The 20,187-nt window shown below is 43.3% G+C and overlaps 1 protein-coding gene across 2 annotated transcripts in view; it reads left to right on the top strand.

Annotated features, from left to right (window-relative positions):
• Positions 1-19,503, top strand: part of GAD1 (glutamate decarboxylase 1) — a 57,651-nt gene extending 38,148 nt beyond the window's left edge. For both annotated transcript variants that reach the window (XM_081876152.1, XM_081876153.1), the window contains exons 7-17: positions 4,688-4,800; positions 5,218-5,333; positions 7,869-7,948; positions 8,135-8,189; positions 8,606-8,722; positions 9,754-9,818; positions 12,755-12,833; positions 14,201-14,350; positions 15,653-15,760; positions 18,419-18,508; positions 19,281-19,503. In XM_081876152.1, the coding sequence (XP_081732278.1) occupies positions 4,688-4,800; positions 5,218-5,333; positions 7,869-7,948; positions 8,135-8,189; positions 8,606-8,722; positions 9,754-9,818; positions 12,755-12,833; positions 14,201-14,350; positions 15,653-15,760; positions 18,419-18,508; positions 19,281-19,454 (1,147 nt within the window). In that variant the 3' untranslated portion in view covers positions 19,455-19,503. The remainder of the gene's footprint in view (positions 1-4,687; positions 4,801-5,217; positions 5,334-7,868; positions 7,949-8,134; positions 8,190-8,605; positions 8,723-9,753; positions 9,819-12,754; positions 12,834-14,200; positions 14,351-15,652; positions 15,761-18,418; positions 18,509-19,280) is intronic.
• The last annotated feature ends 684 nt before the right edge of the window (positions 19,504-20,187 follow it).

Below are 20,187 nucleotides of genomic sequence, written 5' to 3'. Positions count from 1 at the left end.
ACATGCTTTGAAATTTTAGTACACGGGGGCAGAAATACATTAATTGGAACATGCAGTGATTCTTGCTTCCCATTAAATGGATAAAGCCATGGACTGCTCTCTTGTTATCTGTAATTGGTAATTAGAAAATCATCCTTTTTAATTACTCTTGACAGGTATTGATTGTGTGGTATGGTATAATTAGTTGTCCTTGGGGAGTATATGCAGAATAAATCCACACAAATAATTGGTTTTGGTGTTTCTTAAAGCTCAAGTTCAATATTTCTAATTATCTTTGTGAGAAGCCTTCTGATGTTTACAGTTTTCACAGCCTCTCTCTGCGTTCTGGCTACATGTTTTCCAAATAGGAATAAGACACTCTTTGAAATAAAACACTTTGCAGCCTCACCAGCAATATAGTTATAATCGCTAAGGCTAAGTGGTATAATCACAACAAAATAAAAAAAATTCCTTCCAGTAGCACCTTAAAGACCAACTAAGTTAGTTCTAGGTATGAGCTTTCGTGTGCATGCACACTTCTTCAGATACACTGTGTATCTGAAGAAGTGTGCATGCACACGAAAGCTCATACCTAGAACTAACTTAGTTGGTCTTTAAGGTGCTACTGGAAGGAATTTTTTTATTTTGTTTTGACTATGGCAGACCAACACGGCTACCTATCTGCAACTGGTATAATCACAAAATGCCTCGGCCACTGTAATTTTTAAAAGTTTGGAAAACAAATTAAAGGATATTTGTGGGGGCAGGGGGTGTTCAAGGAACTTTATCTAATTTATTTAATTGACTTTTATAAATTATTTATATATAGAAGTCATAGAATCATAGAGTAGTATATATATAAAAAAATAGCTAAACAGAGAAGTCCCAATCCATAATGCACTGTGCTGGACACAGGTTGGATGGGGGTGCAGGTAATCCTCTGTCCATCCCTTCCTGGATCTACCAGCTTCTGTCAGTAAAGGACCCCTGCCCCATTGCACCCTCTGAAATGGCTGGTGGGCAGAATCCTTGGTAGTGATAGCCAGAACAAACCCCCAAAATAGGGTTCAAAGCTGAGTTGGCAGAGGATCCACTGAATTATTTTTTTAAAAGTGTTTATTAATTTTCCAATAAGAACATCCAATGAATATATCAAATCCAATAAAAAAAACTAAAATAAAAAAGTCCAATTGTCTTCCAAATTGTAATTTAATTTTTTTGACTTCCCACGGTCTGAATTCCAAAGCATTTTCCACATCATCATAGTCCTGCTTCTTGTCGTCGGTGTTTTCAGAATTCCATATCACGATTTTAGGATCCACTGAATTTCTGAGTGTCATGTGATGGCAAATTTCAAGGTTCTTTGCTATGCTAGCATAGGATGTGGTGTATTGAAGAGGCTTTCCCCACCACCACCACCACCTTCTGCAGAGGCCCTTGTGAGCAGCAGGGATGATAAGGGTGCATTGTTCTTTTAAGCCCCAGGGATTTGAATTGCCCCTTAAGTTTTATTTTTATTTTTCTAATTATGTTTATATTGCACCTTTCCTTAAAGGAGCTCAAGTTGGCAAACATGCAGTCCCACCCCCACCTCGCCTCTTTTTATCCTCACAACAATCCTTTCCCCCCCCTAAAACCATGTCAGATGTTTAGATGAGTCCCAGATAACTATACAGTGGTACCTCGGGTTAAGTATTTAATTTGTTCCGGAGGTCTGTTCTTAACCTGAAACTGTTCTTAACCTGAAGCACCACTTTAGCTAATGGGGCCTCCTGCTGCCACCGCACCACCGCTGCACGATTTCTGTTCTCATCCTAAAGCAAAGTTCTTAACCCGAGGTACTATTTCTGGGTTAGCGGAGTCTGTAACCTGAAGCGTCTGTAACCCGAGGCACCACTGTAGTCAATGAAGTTGTCTCATAAAAGAATTCGGTCATTTCTTTTCATGAGCCTTTTGGATGCAGCAACAGCGGAAACTGCCAAGAGCCAATGCAGAGCAGAGTGTGAACACAATTGTTTGCTTCGTTGTGCAAAGTGTGGTAGATCTATCCCAGTGGCCTCTTGTGTTTTTAAAGCTGAAATTGCACCCCAGATTCTTTTTGGAGTACCTGCTTGGTTTCCATATTTTAAATCTCCCTCTAGAACGACTTCAGTCCTACCTTCTTCGATTTATATTTGGCAAGCCTAGATGCACTGCTGCTCTTCATTTGAAAGCTATTCTGCCTGGTTTGGATATAGTCAATTCACTCTCTCAGCTTCATAGCTTTCTCCCAGCTCTTTTGTATTCCAGGTCATGACAGACTCTTGTCAGTCTGCCTGGATGAAGGAATTGCTGCCAAAAATGAAAAGGTTTCTTCAGTGTGGCTGTCTCCTCCTTACTGTTTATGTGTAAACTGTGAGCAAGACAAACACAGATTAATTGATATTTATTTATCTGTTTATTAAATATCTGTACCACCCTTCGTCCAAGGATCATCAGGCAGTTTACAATATAAAAACACATGCAGCATTCGAGGAACTTCAGTAATAGCTGCTAGGTAGATAGAAGAAATTAGATTTATTGAGAATAAGTTTAATTATGAAAAAAAAATGTGTATTGGCAGTAAGTAACATGAATTTGAAATATGGAATAGACGGGAAGTTGGGTCTTTAGTGTTAAGACCAATAGATGTTTTATTGTTTGCCAAGAAAATTATGTGGCTATGGTTATTTTTGTAATTTGTGTGTAATTTGGTATTTGTTTTTTTTGTGTGTGTGTGTTTTTCTTGTTGTATAAATAAATAAATAAATTTATAATTTTTTAAAAAATACAATATAAAAACACAAAAATACACAGCATAGTGAAAAACAAACACAAACACACACATCCTACCCTACAATTTAAAGGGCCATAGATTGTTTAAATCATGGGAGAACATACAAGAGTTGTATTTTGCAACCCAGGGGCCCTGTCCCCTCCCCTGGTCACTGCATTTGCCAGTTTCCATTTCTAAGACTGGGGTCTTTGTTTGAACCGACTATTTGTTCCTTAATGTAGGAAAGCTCCCCACCCACCCACCCACACACACACACCTGGACTGCTTTAAAGCCTAAGCCTCAAAACTTGTAGAGGGCAGATGAAACAAAGCTCCAGTAAATAGCAGGTGCTGCCTTTGCACCTTCTTTTCAAATGTGGCTTTTATCAGGGGGCAAGAGAAACTCTGATATACCCCATTACACAGTTCTTTCCAGGACAATCTTTAGATCATGGGTAGGCAAACTAAGGCCCGGGGGCCGGATCTGGCCCAGGTAAAGGTAAAGGTACCCCTGCCCGTACGGGCCAGTCGTGTCCGACTCTAGGGTTGCGCGCCCATCTCACTTAAGAGGCCGGGGGCCAGCGCTGAGTCACGTGGCCAGCGTGACGAAGCTGCTCTGGCGAGCCAGCACCAGTGCAGCACACGGAAACGCTGTTTACCTTCCCGCTATAAAACGGTACCTATTTATCTACTTGCACTTAGGGGTGCTTTCAAACTGCTAGGTGGGCAGGAGCTGGGACCGAAAGACGGGAGCTCACCCTGCCGTGGGGATTTGAACCACCGACCATGCAATTGGCAAGCCCTAGGCGCTGAGGTTTTACCCACAGCGCCAACCGCTTCCCAATCTGGCCCAATTGCCTTCTAAATCTGGCCTATGGACGTTCCGGGAATCAGCGTGTTTTTACATGAGTAGAATGTGTGCTTTAATTTAAAATGCATCTCTGGGTTATTTGTGGGGCATAGGAATTGGTTCATTTCCCCCCCCAAAAAAAATATAGTCCGGCCCCTCACAAGGTCTAAGGGACAGTGGACCGGCCCCCTGCTGAAAAAATTTGCTGACCCCTGCTTTTGCAGCAATAAATCCCAGAGTTTCTTTTTTTTCAAATTTTCAAAAAGAAAACTTTTTTTTTATACACACATACACATACACATACACATATACAGTGGTACCTCGGGTTACATACGCTTCAGGTTACAGATGCTTCAGGTTACAGACTCCGCTAACCCAGAAATAGTACCTTGGGTTAAGAACTTTGCTTTAGGATGAGAACAGAAATTGTGCTACGGTGCTGCGGTGGCAGCTGGAGGCCCCATTAGCTAAAGTGGTGCTTCAGGTTAAGAACAGCTCAGGTTAAGAACAAATTAAGTACTTAACCTGAGGTACCAGTGTACACACAGAAATTTACACTTAATTTCACAAAACCGTAGTCATATCAAAACCTTTATGGGGTTCCCTTCACCCCAAGACTTCCTTCCACCCCTCCCTTGGATTCCAAAGTACTTCCCCTTTTAACTGCCTCTAATTATCTAAATTTGTTATACTCCATTTTTATCTTTGTTAATTTAAATTACAAGCGTTATGTGAATCCTGCTAATGTTTTTAAGCTCTTACAAAGTTTCAATGTCCCAGTATTCATGCTTGTTTTGTCAACCAGGATCCTCCTCCCATTTCTTGAATGTTTTAAACAACAGACTGTTGTTAACTGAAAGTGCGGTCCTGTACATGTCTACCTGGAAGTAGACATATACACTGAATTTATTAAGTGGGCATAGGATTGTAGGCTGAGTCCCATAAAGGTTGTAAAAGCAATAGTATCTTTTCAGAAAGCATAAACATTTTTATATTCATTCCTGTGAAACAGGTTTTGGCATTTAATTTATTTATTTTTTGCAAATGTCTATTCACGTACCCAGGTTTACATACGAAATTGCACCTGTTTTTGTCCTCATGGAACAAATCACGCTTCAAAAAATGAGAGAGATTATCGGATGGTCAAATAAAGATGGAGATGGAATATTCTCACCGGGTAAGTTCCATTTTTGACATGTTGCCCTAAATGCCAAGTTGTCGGTTAAGGCTGGAAAAACACAACTAGCTGCTGAGCAAGTATGCTTTTAACTGTATGCTATTACTTTGTTTAAAAACAGCATTAAAAGTCACTATCTGCCAGGCCATTTTAAGAGGACCAATTAAAAACAACAATTAGTCCTACAATTGGTCCTACCGTTGGGCAGAGCAAGGCGGCAGGCTAACTTAGGGGGTCGAGGGCAGACCACAAACAACTCTGTTGCATCACAGCTCTAAATTCCCCCATGCCTGTATGAAATGTACACAGCACGTTTCAGCAGCAATGCTTTTCTGCCTCCATTCGCAATATCGAACTTTTCCCGCCCTCCCTCTTATCTCTTTTCTAACATTCTATTATCATGTTCTCTTGTTACAGGTGGTGCTATATCTAATATGTATAGCATCATGGCTGCCCGCTACAAATATTTCCCAGAAGTCAAAACCAAAGGCATGGCTGCAGTGCCTAAACTGGTCCTCTTTACCTCAGAACATGTGAGCTCAACAAGCTTAATTAACTGTTGTTACTGCAGTTGTTTGGGGGCGGGGCCTAAGGAAGATGCCATTCCATCACGTCAACCCAATTCTGAAGGGGCACGACTGCCTGATTTCAACACCACCAGTTGCATATTTGGGGGTGGCCCTAAAACTGTCGCAGAAAATGACCTCCAACTACTTTAGATGGAGGTTCTGTTGAACAGGAGGGTGGTTGCTCCTCTAAGGATGCTGTTTCCTAGAGTTGGTTCTAGCCACTGTCTCTGTCACTAAGCTCACTTTGGAGCAGCGGCGTAGCGTGGGTTGTCAGCACCCGGGGCAAGGCAAGTAATTTGCGCCCCCTAACCCGGGGCAAGGCAAGTAATTTGCCCTAACCCCTAACCCCTAATCTGCCGCCGCTGCCAGCTTCTTCTTGCTGCTGCCTGGGCTGGGGTATTTATGGTAAGGTAGCCACGGCGGTGGCGGCGGGTCCATGTCAGGTGATCTGAGGCGAGTTGCCGCTGGCGCTGCCGCCCAAACGACGCCGCTTGCCCAGAGGAGGAGGGCAGAGAGGCGAGGAAAATGCAACATGGCCCAGCAGCTGCAGCAGCAGCGGCGGCAACGGGGCTGTGAGGAGGGGCTGCCTGGTGCGCCCTCCGCGGCCCTGACGGACGCCTTCAGCCCGGACGCACGCACAGCTTGTCGGTTCCGCGAGACATGGGGCTCTGCTACAGCCTGCGCCCGAGGCTCTTCGGTGACTCTGGAGGCGGCGAGCGCGCGCCCCCCCCTAGATGTTGCGCCCGGTGCGGCCGGGCCCCCCTGCACCCCCCACACTACGCCACTGCTTTGGAGGCAGTATGCCTGGCATGGCCGCCACACGGAAGTGGGTTTTACATTCCCCCCCACACACCTGCAAATGTTTCATTGTGACAAAACCGCTCGCCGCACTCTGACAGAGATTTTCCTCAAACCAGACTGTAGCGCAGTGTTGGGGACAAGGAAGCTGTAAGGAAGACAAAAGATGTCTTATTTACTTGGCAGCATTTGATGTGGTTGCTTGTGATACCTCACATTATCTACAAAGCTTAGTCACCCCAAATATCTCGTTAATTTGTCTTAGAGCATGGGTAGGCAAACTAAGGCCCGGGGGCCGGATGAGGCCCAATCGCCTTCTCAATCCGGCCCACGGACAGTCCGGGAATCAGCGTGTTTTTACATGAGTAGAATGTGTCCTTTTATTTAAAATGCATCTCTGGGTTATTTGTGGGGCACGGGAATTCATTCATTTTTTTCCTTCAGAATATAGTCCGGCCCTCCACAAGGTCTGAGGGACAGTGGACCGGCCCCCTGCTGAAAAAGTTTGCTGATCCCTGTTTAGAGCTTACCATGTCCTCGACTAATTAACACTTTCCCTGCCCCCTTTTGAAGCATTCATAGTAATGTTACATAATGAATAAAATGCCTGTGTACAAAGTGCCTGTCCGCACAGAATCAAGGAACAGAATCGCCCACCCCACAGATCTGATTCCTGGTATCTACAGTGGTACCTCGGTTTACGAACTTAATCCGTTCCGGAAGTCCGTTCTTAAACCGAAACCGTTCTTAAACCGAGGTGTGCTTTCCCTAATGAGGCCTCCTGCCACTAGTGCCCTTCCACCGTTCGGCTTCCATTCTTAGACCGAGGTAAAGTTCACAAACCGGGACACTACTTCCGGTTTTGCGGAGTTTGTAAACCGAATAGTTCGTAAACATGGCTGTTCTTAAACCGAGGTACCACTGTATCTCTCTTTTTAATCTTAAGGCACTGCTCCTACCTTTCTGCATAGCAAGCTGGGGGACCTAGTTATAATAATATTTTGGGTTGCTTCTTCTCTTCCTTTTTTAATTTTATTTTCTGGAATGTTTAGAGCTTATAGCTTGCTGTGGTGCTCCTAAAGCATGTCTGACCCTTATTTCAGCACTTATTCCTGACCATTCCCACTGACTTTTACCTCTGCTTTCAAACTGCTTCCTGTAAATCAGGGGTCGGCAAAGTTTTTTGTGGCTTGGGCCAGTTCAGGGTCCCGCAGGCACCGCAGTGGGCCGGAGTGTCTGCACGCGCAAGCACACATGTGCAAATATTGTTTCCAGCGCTCCTTCCAACGTGGAGGAGGCTTGCGCAGCTTCCCATTGGTTGCAGGAGCTTCCTGCAGCCAATGAGAAGCCAGCCAGCGTCACAGAAGACGGTCTCCGCTCTGCTCCACGCCAGTCGGCTCCACATGGGAGCCCACCAAGCAGGCGGCGAGGGTCCATGGGCTGGTTAAACGACCCCCATGGGCCGCTTGTGGCCCATGGGCCTTAGGTTGCCGACTCCTGCTCTAAATGGTTGGTTTGTGCCTGGAAGCAGCTGCCACAGAAAAGTATATAACAGCCTTTTTTGTGTATGTGGCACTTGCAATGAGCGGCTAGGGCATCTCCTGCTGGCAACCGTTGCTACTACACAACTAAACTTGACTTCATTTTCTTTCATTCCTTTCTAAAAGGACTGACAAGTTTTTGTCGCTGTTGTTTTTGCAGAGTCACTACTCAATAAAGAAAGCTGGAGCTGCGCTTGGTTTTGGAACAGAAAATGTGATTTTAATAAAGTGCAACGAAAGGTCTGCTCCCATAGCAAACTAGCTGTATTGAGTTTGTTTGTTTTTTGTACTGTGCAACAAGATGCTAATGTTGTTACTAATTAGATCAGTTTAATTAATTAAGCTATGGTTAGTGTTCACTTCTATTTGGTCTTTATTCATTTGTTTAAAAATATTCTTTGTTTTTGTCTTTCACGTTGACTGCAGAGGCAAAATAATACCAGCTGATTTGGAAGCCAAAATTCTGGAAGCCAAACAAAAGGTAACCCTGACGTTTGTTTTTTAGGGGGGGAAACTGAATATATTTCCTAGTTAGATGAACATAAGTAACATACATTTTGTCTTCTACATAAATGCATGCCACACAGTGTAAGACAAGCTAAGGAAAAAATAATAAACTAATTTACAGTGCAATACTAACCCTTTGTTGCTGGAGCTCCACTGCCCCCCCCCCCCCCGGTCCCCAGCAAGGGAAGAAACTTATAATCCACTGGTGATTGCATCAACTCCTCAAATGGACTTTTGGGGGAACCAATGAAAGAAGGTGTGACAGTTAAAAAATGTGCATGGCAGAAAAGTTAATGAAAGAACTTCTAATCAGTTGCAATAACTGAAGTTAGCTTCGGTTTCCAACATTTTTGTTTCCTCATGAACTTTATCCTCTGTCTTACCTCATAGGGATATGTTCCCCTTTATGTGAATGCAACTGCTGGCACAACAGTTTATGGGGCCTTTGATCCAATTCAGGAGATGGCGGACATTTGCGATAAATACAACCTTTGGCTCCATGTGGACGTGAGTAAGACGAGCTGCAATCCTATGCACACACACACTTGCCAAAGAATAAAATCTCACTGAAAGCAGGAGGACTCACAAATCATGTCCTCACCACGGAGGGCACGTGTTGCAGTGAGACTGGCCTCGCTGTTTGTGTGGGTGGGATCGTTTGGATAGCCACAACAACCCAGTTGGGTCCCTCGGTTGCTGGGGCAATTCTGGCTGTTGGGGCAGGGGCCCGGTAGAAATTTTCCCATTCGGCTGATTGGCTGGTGCCACTTGGGTTCCACCTGCCGCGTAGCAAATCATCACAACTTTGTAAGGTTTGGCGGTTAGGCATTGGTTCAAAGTGTGGTGGAGGGGAGGTTGTCACACCTGCCCCTCCCAATGTGCGATAGGGTATTCTGTTAAAGGAATCCAGGGGCTCGTCATGCTTTTGTCCAATCCCCTTCCAGGATTTCGCCCCCCCCCCGAGCACCTGGGAGCATTTTGGGGTGAGGTTGTGTCTGCGGTAGGACCAGTGCTCCCCCAGTCTGTTTACCTTTACTGACTTCTGTCGGTGTCCAATTATCAGTGCTGCCCTGCCAGAGGTGTAGGTGCAGCTAGTCAAACCAATGCCTAAGCAAGCCACTCACATTCTGTAATCAATAAATTTGTGGCCAAAATTATGTCCAATAACCTTAAACTAATATTGGTGTCGACTGTGTCTTTCTTTGAGAGGTCTTGGGGGTCTTCACACGCAACACTTCCGAATAAACACATTTAGGATTGCACTGCGAATATTGATTTTTTTCTACCATTTTCAAGTGGAAAAGAGAATCCTCCTAGCAACTCTGCTTGTTAGTGTTTGTATTGTAGTAACACGCGGCCACTTCTCCTTGTGTGAAAGTGCAAAATTAAGAAGAGTGCCTGTTTGCGAAATCATGAACGTTTTCATCAGAAATTTAGTGCCCAGAGTTTTGACAGCATTGATCCTTTTGCTAACTGTGGAGTGTCAGATACTTGGAGGGTTCCTCCTAAGCCTTTGAACTTTCTTCCAACACTTTCAGGCTGCCTGGGGCGGAGGATTGCTAATGTCCAGGAAGCATCGTCATAAGCTGAGTGGCATAGAAAGGTATTATTCTCATTTGCATGTTTATTTAGTAAGCAACTTCTCCATGGTACATATGCCGTTTTGCAAATACCTAGGGAAGATAAACCCCTATCTTAAAAATATTATAGAATTTTTTTAAAAGAGCAATTGACAAGAATAAAAGGTCCAATGTGAGGAGGGAATATTCCATGTGCCCATGTAGAACAGAAACAGTTTTATGCAAAATAGAATTTTCATGTCAGTGTAAGTTTCACATTTACATTACATACCAGAATGAAACAAGAGAGACTTTGTTGCCTATCTTGCCAAATGCAAGGTGGTTCTTTTAACATGAGAGTCAGAAGTAATACAAAACACAAGTGAGTGACATGATTCAAGATTTTATTCAAAACAGCAAGCAATATATACATACCAAGCAAGCACTTCCATCTGCCACTTGGAAGCCCTCAAGAAGCAGCAAAGTGACTCCCCCAGGTAGCCTCAGTTTGTAGGGCCCTGCGGCCGATCAGTCTGTGCACGAGCTTCTCCAAAACTCTGCCCACAACCATCCGATTCACCTCATGAGAAGAGAAGACTCCCTAGAAAAGACCCTGATGTTGGGAAAGATTGAGGGCACAAAGAGAAGGGGATGACAGAGATGGTTCGACAGTGTTCTCAAACTAATAACATGAGTTTGACCAAACTGGGGGAGGCACTGGAAGACAGGAGTGCCTGGTGTGCTCTGGTCCATGAGGTCACGAAGAGTCGGACGCAACTAAATGACTAAACAACAACAAGCCTGTGTGGCTTGCCCAACTGGCTACGTGCAGATCATTCATTACTGGCTATGTGCGGATTATTCATTAGCCACCCACTCCCAATGCCTCACTTTCTCAAACCAATGTTCAACATCAAAGAAGATACCTAGCACTATCACTTCCTCCCAACTGATTAGGACATTAAAGGCTGTTCTCATGCCATCAAATAACCTAACAAGAGATAAGAAGGGGAAGGAACAGAGGCAAGTAGGGCAACCATGTTAGATCACTAACTCCTCGATATACAATTTATCTTCCAGATAGATTGCCCATACAATGTCTCATGAGTGAGATGCTTTGGGACAAAAATTAGCGAGACCTGCATCACCTGTTAGCTTTGTGTCACTTCACAGTCACACTCTCTGTGAACTGCGCTCAGCTTGTGGCCTGCCTTCCACCCTGGTCAAGGCTGGAGCTGTCATCAGTAATTGGCAATAACTGGCCCCAGTGGTTCTGCTATTTATTATATTTTTGCATTGATCTATGTGTGTTGGGAAGGGCACACACTCTCTAACTGGAGTTCCCACAGGCAACACTTGCCAATTTTGGAAAGGCCAAGAAGATGCTCACAAACAATATGTGCCAATAATGGTGAATCACAGAATTGTAGAATTGGAAGGGACCCCGAGGGTCATCTAGTCCAAACTCTTGCAATGCAGGAATCTCAGCTAGATCATGCATGACTGATGGCCACCCAACCTCTGGTTAAAGACTTCCAAGGCAGGAAAGTCCATCACCTTTCATGTGAGTCTTTTCCACTGTCGAACAGCTCTTACTGTCAGAAAGTTCTTCCTGATGTTTAGTAGGAATCTCCTTTCTTGTACCTTGAATTCATTGGTTCAGGTCCTACCCTCTGGAGCAGCAGAAAACAATCTTGCTCCATCCTCCATGTGACATCCCTTTAGATGTTAGAAGATGGCTGCCATAGTCTCCTCTTTACCAGGCTAAACATACCCAATTCCCTCAAGTGTTCCTCATAAGGCTTGATCCTTGATCATCTTGGTCACCGAAGCAGTCCCACTGTTGTACACTTTTAATGCCCTGGTCATTGCATGAGATTCATATCTTTCACAGGCTGGATCTACAGAACTGAAGGATCATAATGTCAGCTTTCTCACAGAAGCTGTTATATCTGAACAACATTCACTGCACCTTGTAGTTTATTTAGAGCAGGAATCAGCAGAGTCCAGACTTGTGGGAACGACTTAATCTTACTATATCCCTAAGACCCACCAATTTGTGTGATGTGCTTGCATAGTAGCTTAGTGGGGGCGGACATAAACTCAAATCTAAAGAAGGACACCGAGTATATCTGAACACATGCCCAAATCTCTCCCAAATTTTCTTCATTTCAACAGCCAGAAAAAGAGGTGAAGAGAGACACTGTTGGTGTTGTTAAACTACTAGAAGTCAGAAACCTTTGCTGATCTACTGCTAGTCTCTCAGGGGACCGGTCTACCAGCCATTCCTGATCCACCTTTTGCCCATTCCTGGTTTTCTAGAGAGGAGATTTTGCATATCACTTGCTAGCACATCTTGGTGATAATGTGGGGATTACGTATCTCAGGAAATTTCGAACACCAGCCTATGGTGTATTTTAGAAGGGGGGGGGGACAATTAGTGGGAAATATAGCTGAATATCCTGTTTGCCTAAACTTATAGAAATTCTCACACTGCTGTTTCTAGAAGGTGGCTCTTTCAGGAATGAAGTTACAGTATCAGCTAATCAGCATAGACCCGACAGTAATTAATTACCATTCATTACGCTATCAGCTTCTCAGTATTCTCTCTTTACCAGTAACATTAATCCTGAAAAGACAGCTTCCCTTAGTGCAATTCCAACCTTCGGCTGCAATGCTTGCCCCACAGAAGAAGACTATTGGCAATTTTTGTCATCTCGTATTCCTAGTATAGACCATTCTCACTTTATTAGTCCTGGTGGTGCAGGGTCTTGACATCGGAGTGAGGGAAAATATGCCACAAACTGCATATTGCAGATAGGAGATGTATTTGTAAGCGCAGGAGATATTTTGTCCCAACCATCTCAAAGAGTAAGTAAGTCCCACTGGGGCCCAGGATCTGGGAAATGGCCCTGCTCTGGATCCAGCAAGACTAAATCTCTTACTCCATTAATTCTAAGCACATTCTTTTCTTTTGTAGAGCCAACTCTGTCACATGGAATCCACACAAGATGATGGGGGTTTTATTACAATGTTCTGCCATTCTTCTTCGGGAAAAGGTTTGCTTGCATGTCGATTTCTTTTTAAATGGTACAGAGCAAACACAATTATGTTCTGTTTCTACCTTTACTGCTTCTCCCAAAGATTCCTGGGAGCTGAGGACTCTGTGAGAGATCTCCCAAAGAACTACAAATCCTTAGGATTTCCTGGAGGAAAAAGCATGATTACTAAACCAATTTAAGTCTGTGGTTGTTATAGCTACAAGGCCAAAGACTTTCACTCTTGTCTTCTTTCTATTGGATTTATTCAGTGCTGTTTTTCTAGAAAAAGAGGTGCCAGAACTCACCATAATCACCTCCCTCATTCTCTTAGAATGGCAATGGCGCCCACCTGAGAGGAGCCGGAATGGAGTTCCACCGACTTCGGGCTGAAAAAAAAAGCCCTGGATTTATTTGTTTAAAGTATTTTTATTCCAACCCTTCAACAAGGTTTCCGGGTGGCATTGGCAGGCCACACCAGTAGTCTTGGTGGCACCTAGAGTCAGTGGCGTAGCGTGGGTTGTCAGCACCCGGGGCAAGGCAAGTAATTTGCGCCCCCTAACCCTGGATTTGCGCCCCCTAACCCTACCCCTAACCCTAGCCCCCAGATGTTGCGCCCGGTGCGGCCGGCCCCCCTGCACCCCCCACGCTACGCCACTGCCTAGAGTGCCTTATGTTGATGTAGGTACAACTGGTTCCTATGGCTGCCAAATGGGATTTGGTGATTCCACTGTGCTTTCTTGCCTACTAAAAACTCCACTATAAAGGATAACCGAGGAACATCAAATAAGTAAAGTTGTCTAGTGTAACTGAGTCCACAATAGTCAATGTGCTTTTAAGGGGCTCCATACATTAACTGTGCCACATTTTACACCCGCCATTCACCTCTTCTCTGCCATGTTGAAGATCTCCCGATGGCACAAGGACGTTGCTGCACCATTGTAATATTTTACGTTGGCGCAGTGCCGGATTTTGCTGGTGTGGAGGGCTTTAAGGGTGAGTTTATCCTGTCCGGATGATGCAACTCATGGATAGGAAGATCACTGTTAGTCGCTGCCATTGGTTTTTGTAGTTACATGCTTAATAGTCACAAAACTGGTCCGAGATCCAGGAGAACTAATAATATGCATGCAAAAAAAGACTGCATGGGCAGCAGATGCTGCTTTCTGTTTTGCAGCCATGAGCAGGCCATGCAACAAGGGGAGTTGCTGAAGTGAGAAAGGACGAAGAAAATCTAGATGGGCATGAAAAATTGAGCTTAGATTCCCTTGGGAAATGCTGCATATAAGTGGAATGCCGTGCACATACAGTATGTTCTGTGCATGCGACACACTATATTTTATCTACTGCCTGATTTCATACATTTGAAGAGGGTGTTTTCCCAACAGGGCATACTTCAAGGTTGCAACCAGATGTGTGCAGGATATCTGTTCCAACAAGACAAGCAATACGATATAACTTATGACACCGGGGATAAAGCAATACAGTGTGGTCGCCATGTGGACATATTCAAATTCTGGTTGATGTGGAAAGCCAAGGTAAGCAATAAAATGTCAGAAAAATGCACATCAGTTTTATGTGAGAAGATAGTTCAACTAAGTCCAGAATGCAACAGCTAGAGTGGTGACTGGGAGTAGCCGCCGAGACCATATAACACCGGTCCTGGAAGACCTACATTGGCTCCCAGTACGTTTCCGAGCACAATTCAAATTGTTGGTGCTGACCTTTAAAGCCCTAAATGGCCTCAGCCCTATATACCTGAAAGAGCGTCTCCACCCCCATCATTCAGCCCGGACACTGAGGTCCAGCGCCGAGGGCCTTCTGGCGGTTCCCTCACTGCCAAAAGTGAGCTTACAGGGAACCAGGCAGAGGGCCTTCTCGGTAGTGGCGCCTGCCCTGTGGAACACCCTCCCATCAGATGTCAAGGAAATAAACAACTATCTGAAGACACCTGAAGGCAGCCCTGTTTAGGGAAGTTTTTAATGTTTGGTGTTTTATCGTATTTTTAATATTCTGTTGGGAGCCACCCAGAGTGGGCGGTGTATAAATAATAAAATTATTATTATTGTTATTATTATTATTATTATTATTATTATTAGGGTTCATCACTGTAGCCTTAAGTTCCCAGAAACCCAAATCTGTTAGTCCTAAATGTTTATATCTTCACAGATGGGGGAGGAAGGGGTTTTTGGAAACTTTTAGCAAAACTACATTCCTTTCCACAAGATTGTTTTTGGATAGACTGATCCCCAGAACCCTAACTTCTCCCAATACAGATTTTGGCAATTGCTTAATAGAAAGCTTACAAGAATTTAATTTTTATCTGGTCTTGTCTATTATTAATTTGTGTACAATTTTGTAACAGGAAAATAAAACAACAAAAGAATGCTTATAAGTAAAGGCATTTAAACTAATGGTTCTTTTTGTTCAAGTAAAACTAAATATATGTGTATATGCTTGTAAGTCTATTTTCAAAACCTGTATTTCTTTAAAAAAAGGAATATATTGAAAATTCGGGTCTGCTTGAAGGACATATTATTTATAGTTCATTTTTTAAAGATTCTTATTTCACACAGGCTAGAAAACATGGTGCAATTTGTAAAATTAAATAGTGGATTCAAAATTTAAAAATTACGGAGACCCTAAAGATGAAGATATACAACTTCAAAATTTCAAAAGAATATTCCATAGTTTAGCAACCTTCAGAATTTAAAAGAATAACATGGAAAATAAATATAGTTGAACACAAATATTTTATACTCAAAGCTAACCAGAGCAAATATGTGCAAGGAAGAGTACAGAACTGAAATTTAAAAATATCTTTCTTTTTTTCAAAACAGGGTACAGTGGGATTCGAAAGTCAGATCAACAAATGTCTTGAATTAGCAGAATACCTCTATAATAAAATTAAGAACAGAGAGGAGTTTGAGATGGTTTTTGAAGGAGAGGTAAGCAATGGGCCACAAAATACTTTCAATTAAAAATGGGCATTTGGGGAATAGAAAATGCACCATCTAGCCCAGAGTTAAGTACTTTAAAGCCAGTGTTATTTTCAGTGGGGGATATTTAACTACATGTTTGACTCACCAACTGAAGTCAATGGGGTGTACAAGTGCTGAACTTTGGTTGGCTCGCGGCAGGCCCCAAGTTTTCGTGCACCCTTTGCCAACGAAAGCCTTGAAATGTAATTCCCCACCCCAACCCCAGTTTCAGCTAACTGGGCAAATGGTCACTTGTTTTTCTTTGCTTGCTTGCTTGCTTGCTTGCTTTTAAAGGACAAAACTGCAGTATAAGTACTTAGCTGCAACTAGAACTGTACGGTGCTTGCATGTAGACTCTATTGGGGTCTGTGGACACATTTGAAAACTGGAGAAACCATTGTAGACACACGCACACATTGCCGGAGTTACGTATAAGCTAAACAAGCTATAGCTTAGGGCCCCACTCTCTTGGGGGCTCCCCAAAAAAATAAAGGAAAAAAACTGGATCTACATTTCCAAAATATAAGATAAAAAACAAATAAAATAAAACCTACATACGGCAACAGTGTTTTGTGTTGTGTAGGCTCCTATGGTGTAAGGAATGGGCCCCGCCTGCTAGCCTGCTCCCTAAAATATCACTGGTTTGCTCATTTCTATATATAGGGTGCCTACATTCTGCATGGACTGGTTGCATGGCAATGTGTAGCATGCAGCTAATGCGTTTGCATTATTAAGTTTCTTATGAATTAAAAAAAAATAAGTTAGAGCTTAATAATTATTTCACTATTAATATACTACTTCTTAATTATATTTCAGTTCAACAATTACTTTGATAAAATACATATTTTGTTATGTGCAAATGGTTTTAGATACCTGTTAGATTCATAAATTACCATATAGCATATATTCAACACAAAAAACAGTGACAATTTGTTGTTGACAAAGGACAGCTGGACATATAAAGCGCCCCAATTACCTTCAGTAGCTTAGGGCCTCATCAAACCTAAATCTGGCCCTGTACACACACACACACACACACACACACACACACACACCCCACAACTTGCTCTGTTGTCAATAACAGAAGGCTTCTTTCAAGCCCAATTCCAGCAGGCAGAGAAGATATTGCAGATTCCATAGAAGGCAGGTACCATGTTGGTGACCCCTATGTACAAGCCAACAATCCAAAAACCATGGAACCAGTTCCATGAGCCCAAGAAGGATTTTAGGCTTCCTTTTGCCGAATAATAGGACACAATGCCACATGACAAAACGCTTTTTAAATTGGTGTTGGTGGCGAATCAGTTTGCAGTATGGGTGGGGCTCGGCTGTAAACAACTGGAACGTGACAGAGAACGTATATTGGAAAATACAGGAGCTGCTACTAAATGAACACAGGGATATGTGGAATTTCAGCATCGTTGCAATGCTCTAAACCTCAAGCAGTAGCTGACAGCATGGTGGTGGCGAAGCACTTACCTGACTACCTGGGAGGTGAGTCGCTGCTGCTTACAGGGAGCCGTGAGGCAGCAGGGTACAGCGCAAATGCACGAGGGGAGCCAATCGCTCCCAGTAAGCCAGTGATTCACCACCGGGAGGTCTGCCCCACTGCACTATCCACTACTGATCTGGAGTCACTTTTGGGTGGGCTTTATGCACCACCACAAACAGTTAACAAAGAAGTATTGCCTGTTCTAAAGACCATTGGAGAGTATTCCACGGAGGCAGGAATCCTGCGCTTCTTCCTGCAAAGCCACCGAATAGGAAAGTTAAAGGTGTGAAAATCCACTGGGCTTTTGTAAGCACCTTCTGTGGATTTCCCTTCCCCTCTTTCGCCTCAAAAGACATTGTGATGTGCCACAAGTCGAATGAATGGCATTGGCAACTAAAGGCCACGCTTCCTTAGGAAGATAAGGCTCATAAACTGATTGGCAACCCTAAAGTAATCTGCTCTTAGCTGAGATTCCACGCTTCATTTTCTGCGCTGCAAAGGTTGCTACTTTTGTTAATTCTGCTACTGGTGCTTTCTGGTGGTTTCACTTCATAAACTTTGGCTGATTGGACACTTGAGTGTGCTCCAGTTCCTTATTTAACTTTAAAAAACCTGATTCTCTGTCTTTTAACAGGAGAGAGTGCCTTTCTGTATATACTGAGGATTTTGCTGGCACAGGAGTGATGGGAGGGAGGCAATGTGTTCTCATCCACTTAGTCCTAAATGGGCTGTTTGTATTCCATATTCATTATGAACTAATGTAAAAAAAGATCTGGAGAGAGAGAGAGAGTCTTAACATGGTAGCTACATATAGAATTGCATCTATTGGCTGTTGCTATTTATTAACAAGCAAAATTTCCAGTTGTGGTTGAGAGGAGGTTCCTTTCACAGTGATGACTTACAACAGCTCCTGATCCAAGCTTCCCTATTCCTCGCTTGCATGCTCAGCCAAACTCCCAATCCTAAATTCCCTAAACTTTGGAGAGCAGGGGGTAACACTGGGGTACATCACCCAAAGTGTTTGGTGTGTGGTGAGATTTTTTTAAAAAAAAATGAAATCTGAATTTTTGTGTTAGTATTTCATTTACCTACAATTTTGATGAGTTTGCTTTGTTTCGTTTCTGTGTTTATAGCCTGAACACACAAATGTTTGCTTCTGGTACATTCCACCAAGTCTCAGAGGGATCCCGGACTCGGAGGAGAGGAGAGAAAAGCTACATAGGGTAATCGTATCTATTTTAATTACTCCTAAGCATTTCAGAGGGACGCAGGTGGCACTGTGGTCTAAACCAGTGTTTCCCAACCTTGTGCCTCCAGCTGTTTTTGGACTACAATTCCCATCAGCCCTTGCCACTGGTCTTGCTAGTCAGGGATGATGGGAGTTGTAGTTCAAAAACAGCTGGAGGCACAAGGTTGGGAAACACTGGTCTAAACCACAGAGCCTAGGGCTTGCCAATCAGAAGGTCAGCAGTTCAAATCCCCATGATGGGGTGAGCTCCCGTTGTTCGGTCCCTGCTCTTGCCAACCTAGCAGTTTGAAAGCATGTCAAAGTGCAAGTAGATAAATAGGTACCGCTCCAGCGGGAAGGTAAACGGCATTTCCTGGTTCGCCAGAAGCAGCTTAGTCATGCTAGCCACATGACCCGGAAGCTGTCTGCAGACAAACGCCGGCTCCCTCAGCCAGTAAAGCAAGATGATCACCGCAACCCCAGAGTCGCCCGCGACTGGACCTAACGGTCAGGGGTCCCTTTACCTTTACCTTTAAGCATTTCAGGGTAAGTCCTAACAGTAAAACAAATACAAGAAAACCATGTAATAGTTGACCTCTGTGAAGATGGCTCAACCTTCTCTAAGCCAAGGCCAGAGGTGTAGCTCTCTGTGAGAATCCAGAGATAAGTTTCTGAGAAATCTTATAAGGAAGGAGATTTTTCACGTGGCTACTCCAGTAAAGAAACAAAGGACTAAACATTTCCCTTTTTCTATTTGAATCAAAAAGGTCGCACCCAAAATCAAGGCGCTGATGATGGAGTCAGGTACCACGATGGTTGGATATCAGCCACAGGGAGATAAAGCAAACTTCTTCCGAATGGTTGTCTCAAACCCTGCAGCTACCAAGTCTGACATTGACTTCCTCATTGAGGAGATAGAAAGACTGGGGCAAGATCTGTAATCCCCTCAAATGATCCATTTTACTTCTCTAACAGCACTATTTTCCAGTACTGGCTTCTTCTGGTTTGGTTTGTTTGGGTTTTTTTGTAACCACTTCTGTGGAACACATTTTAAGGTAATCCCTTTCTAAATGTTCCATTCTTCTGAGACACCCTCCTTAAAAAAGAAAAGAAAAACCATGACGAAAAAACTCCTGTATATTATGAAACATATATGTGTATTAGTAGGTTATTTTACCAAAAGGGGAAAATATATTATCTTAAAATGCATTGTCCGCCCTTATTTAAAAGCCTGGCAAATCTAGTTAGCAGGAAGCTAATAGTATTAAGGTAGACAATTAAGAACTCTGCACAACAGATGTGTATAGTAATATATATAATATATAAATAAATGAATATCTATATATATATATTATAAATAAAGGGGTGGTGAGCCGAAGAGTAATTCACAGTATATTTTCCAGTGCAGAGGTGTTCTCAGTCAAGGACTGCTCCTATACAGCTCCATTTGAATTAATGAGGCTTGACTAGAGCATTGCTTGGAAGATTATACCCCACCACCCTCATTGCTAGGGAGTTACCTCCCTTGGTTTGAATGGATAGCACTGGGCACCATCCATCTCCCTAAGTTTCTCCTGATTTTTTAATGGGCGCAGTCAAGCCAAAGGTGAGCATTTAATCCCCTCTGGAATCAATGGAACTTAAGAGGACTTAGCTTTGACTGGATCATGGCCA

This window comes from Podarcis erhardii, assembly GCF_964252035.2.
Source record: "Podarcis erhardii genome assembly, chromosome: 1".
In the NCBI taxonomy this organism is placed as follows: domain Eukaryota; kingdom Metazoa; phylum Chordata; class Lepidosauria; order Squamata; family Lacertidae; genus Podarcis; species Podarcis erhardii.
Note: the sequence above shows the minus strand (reverse complement) of the source record. Positions and strands in the feature narration are given on the sequence as shown.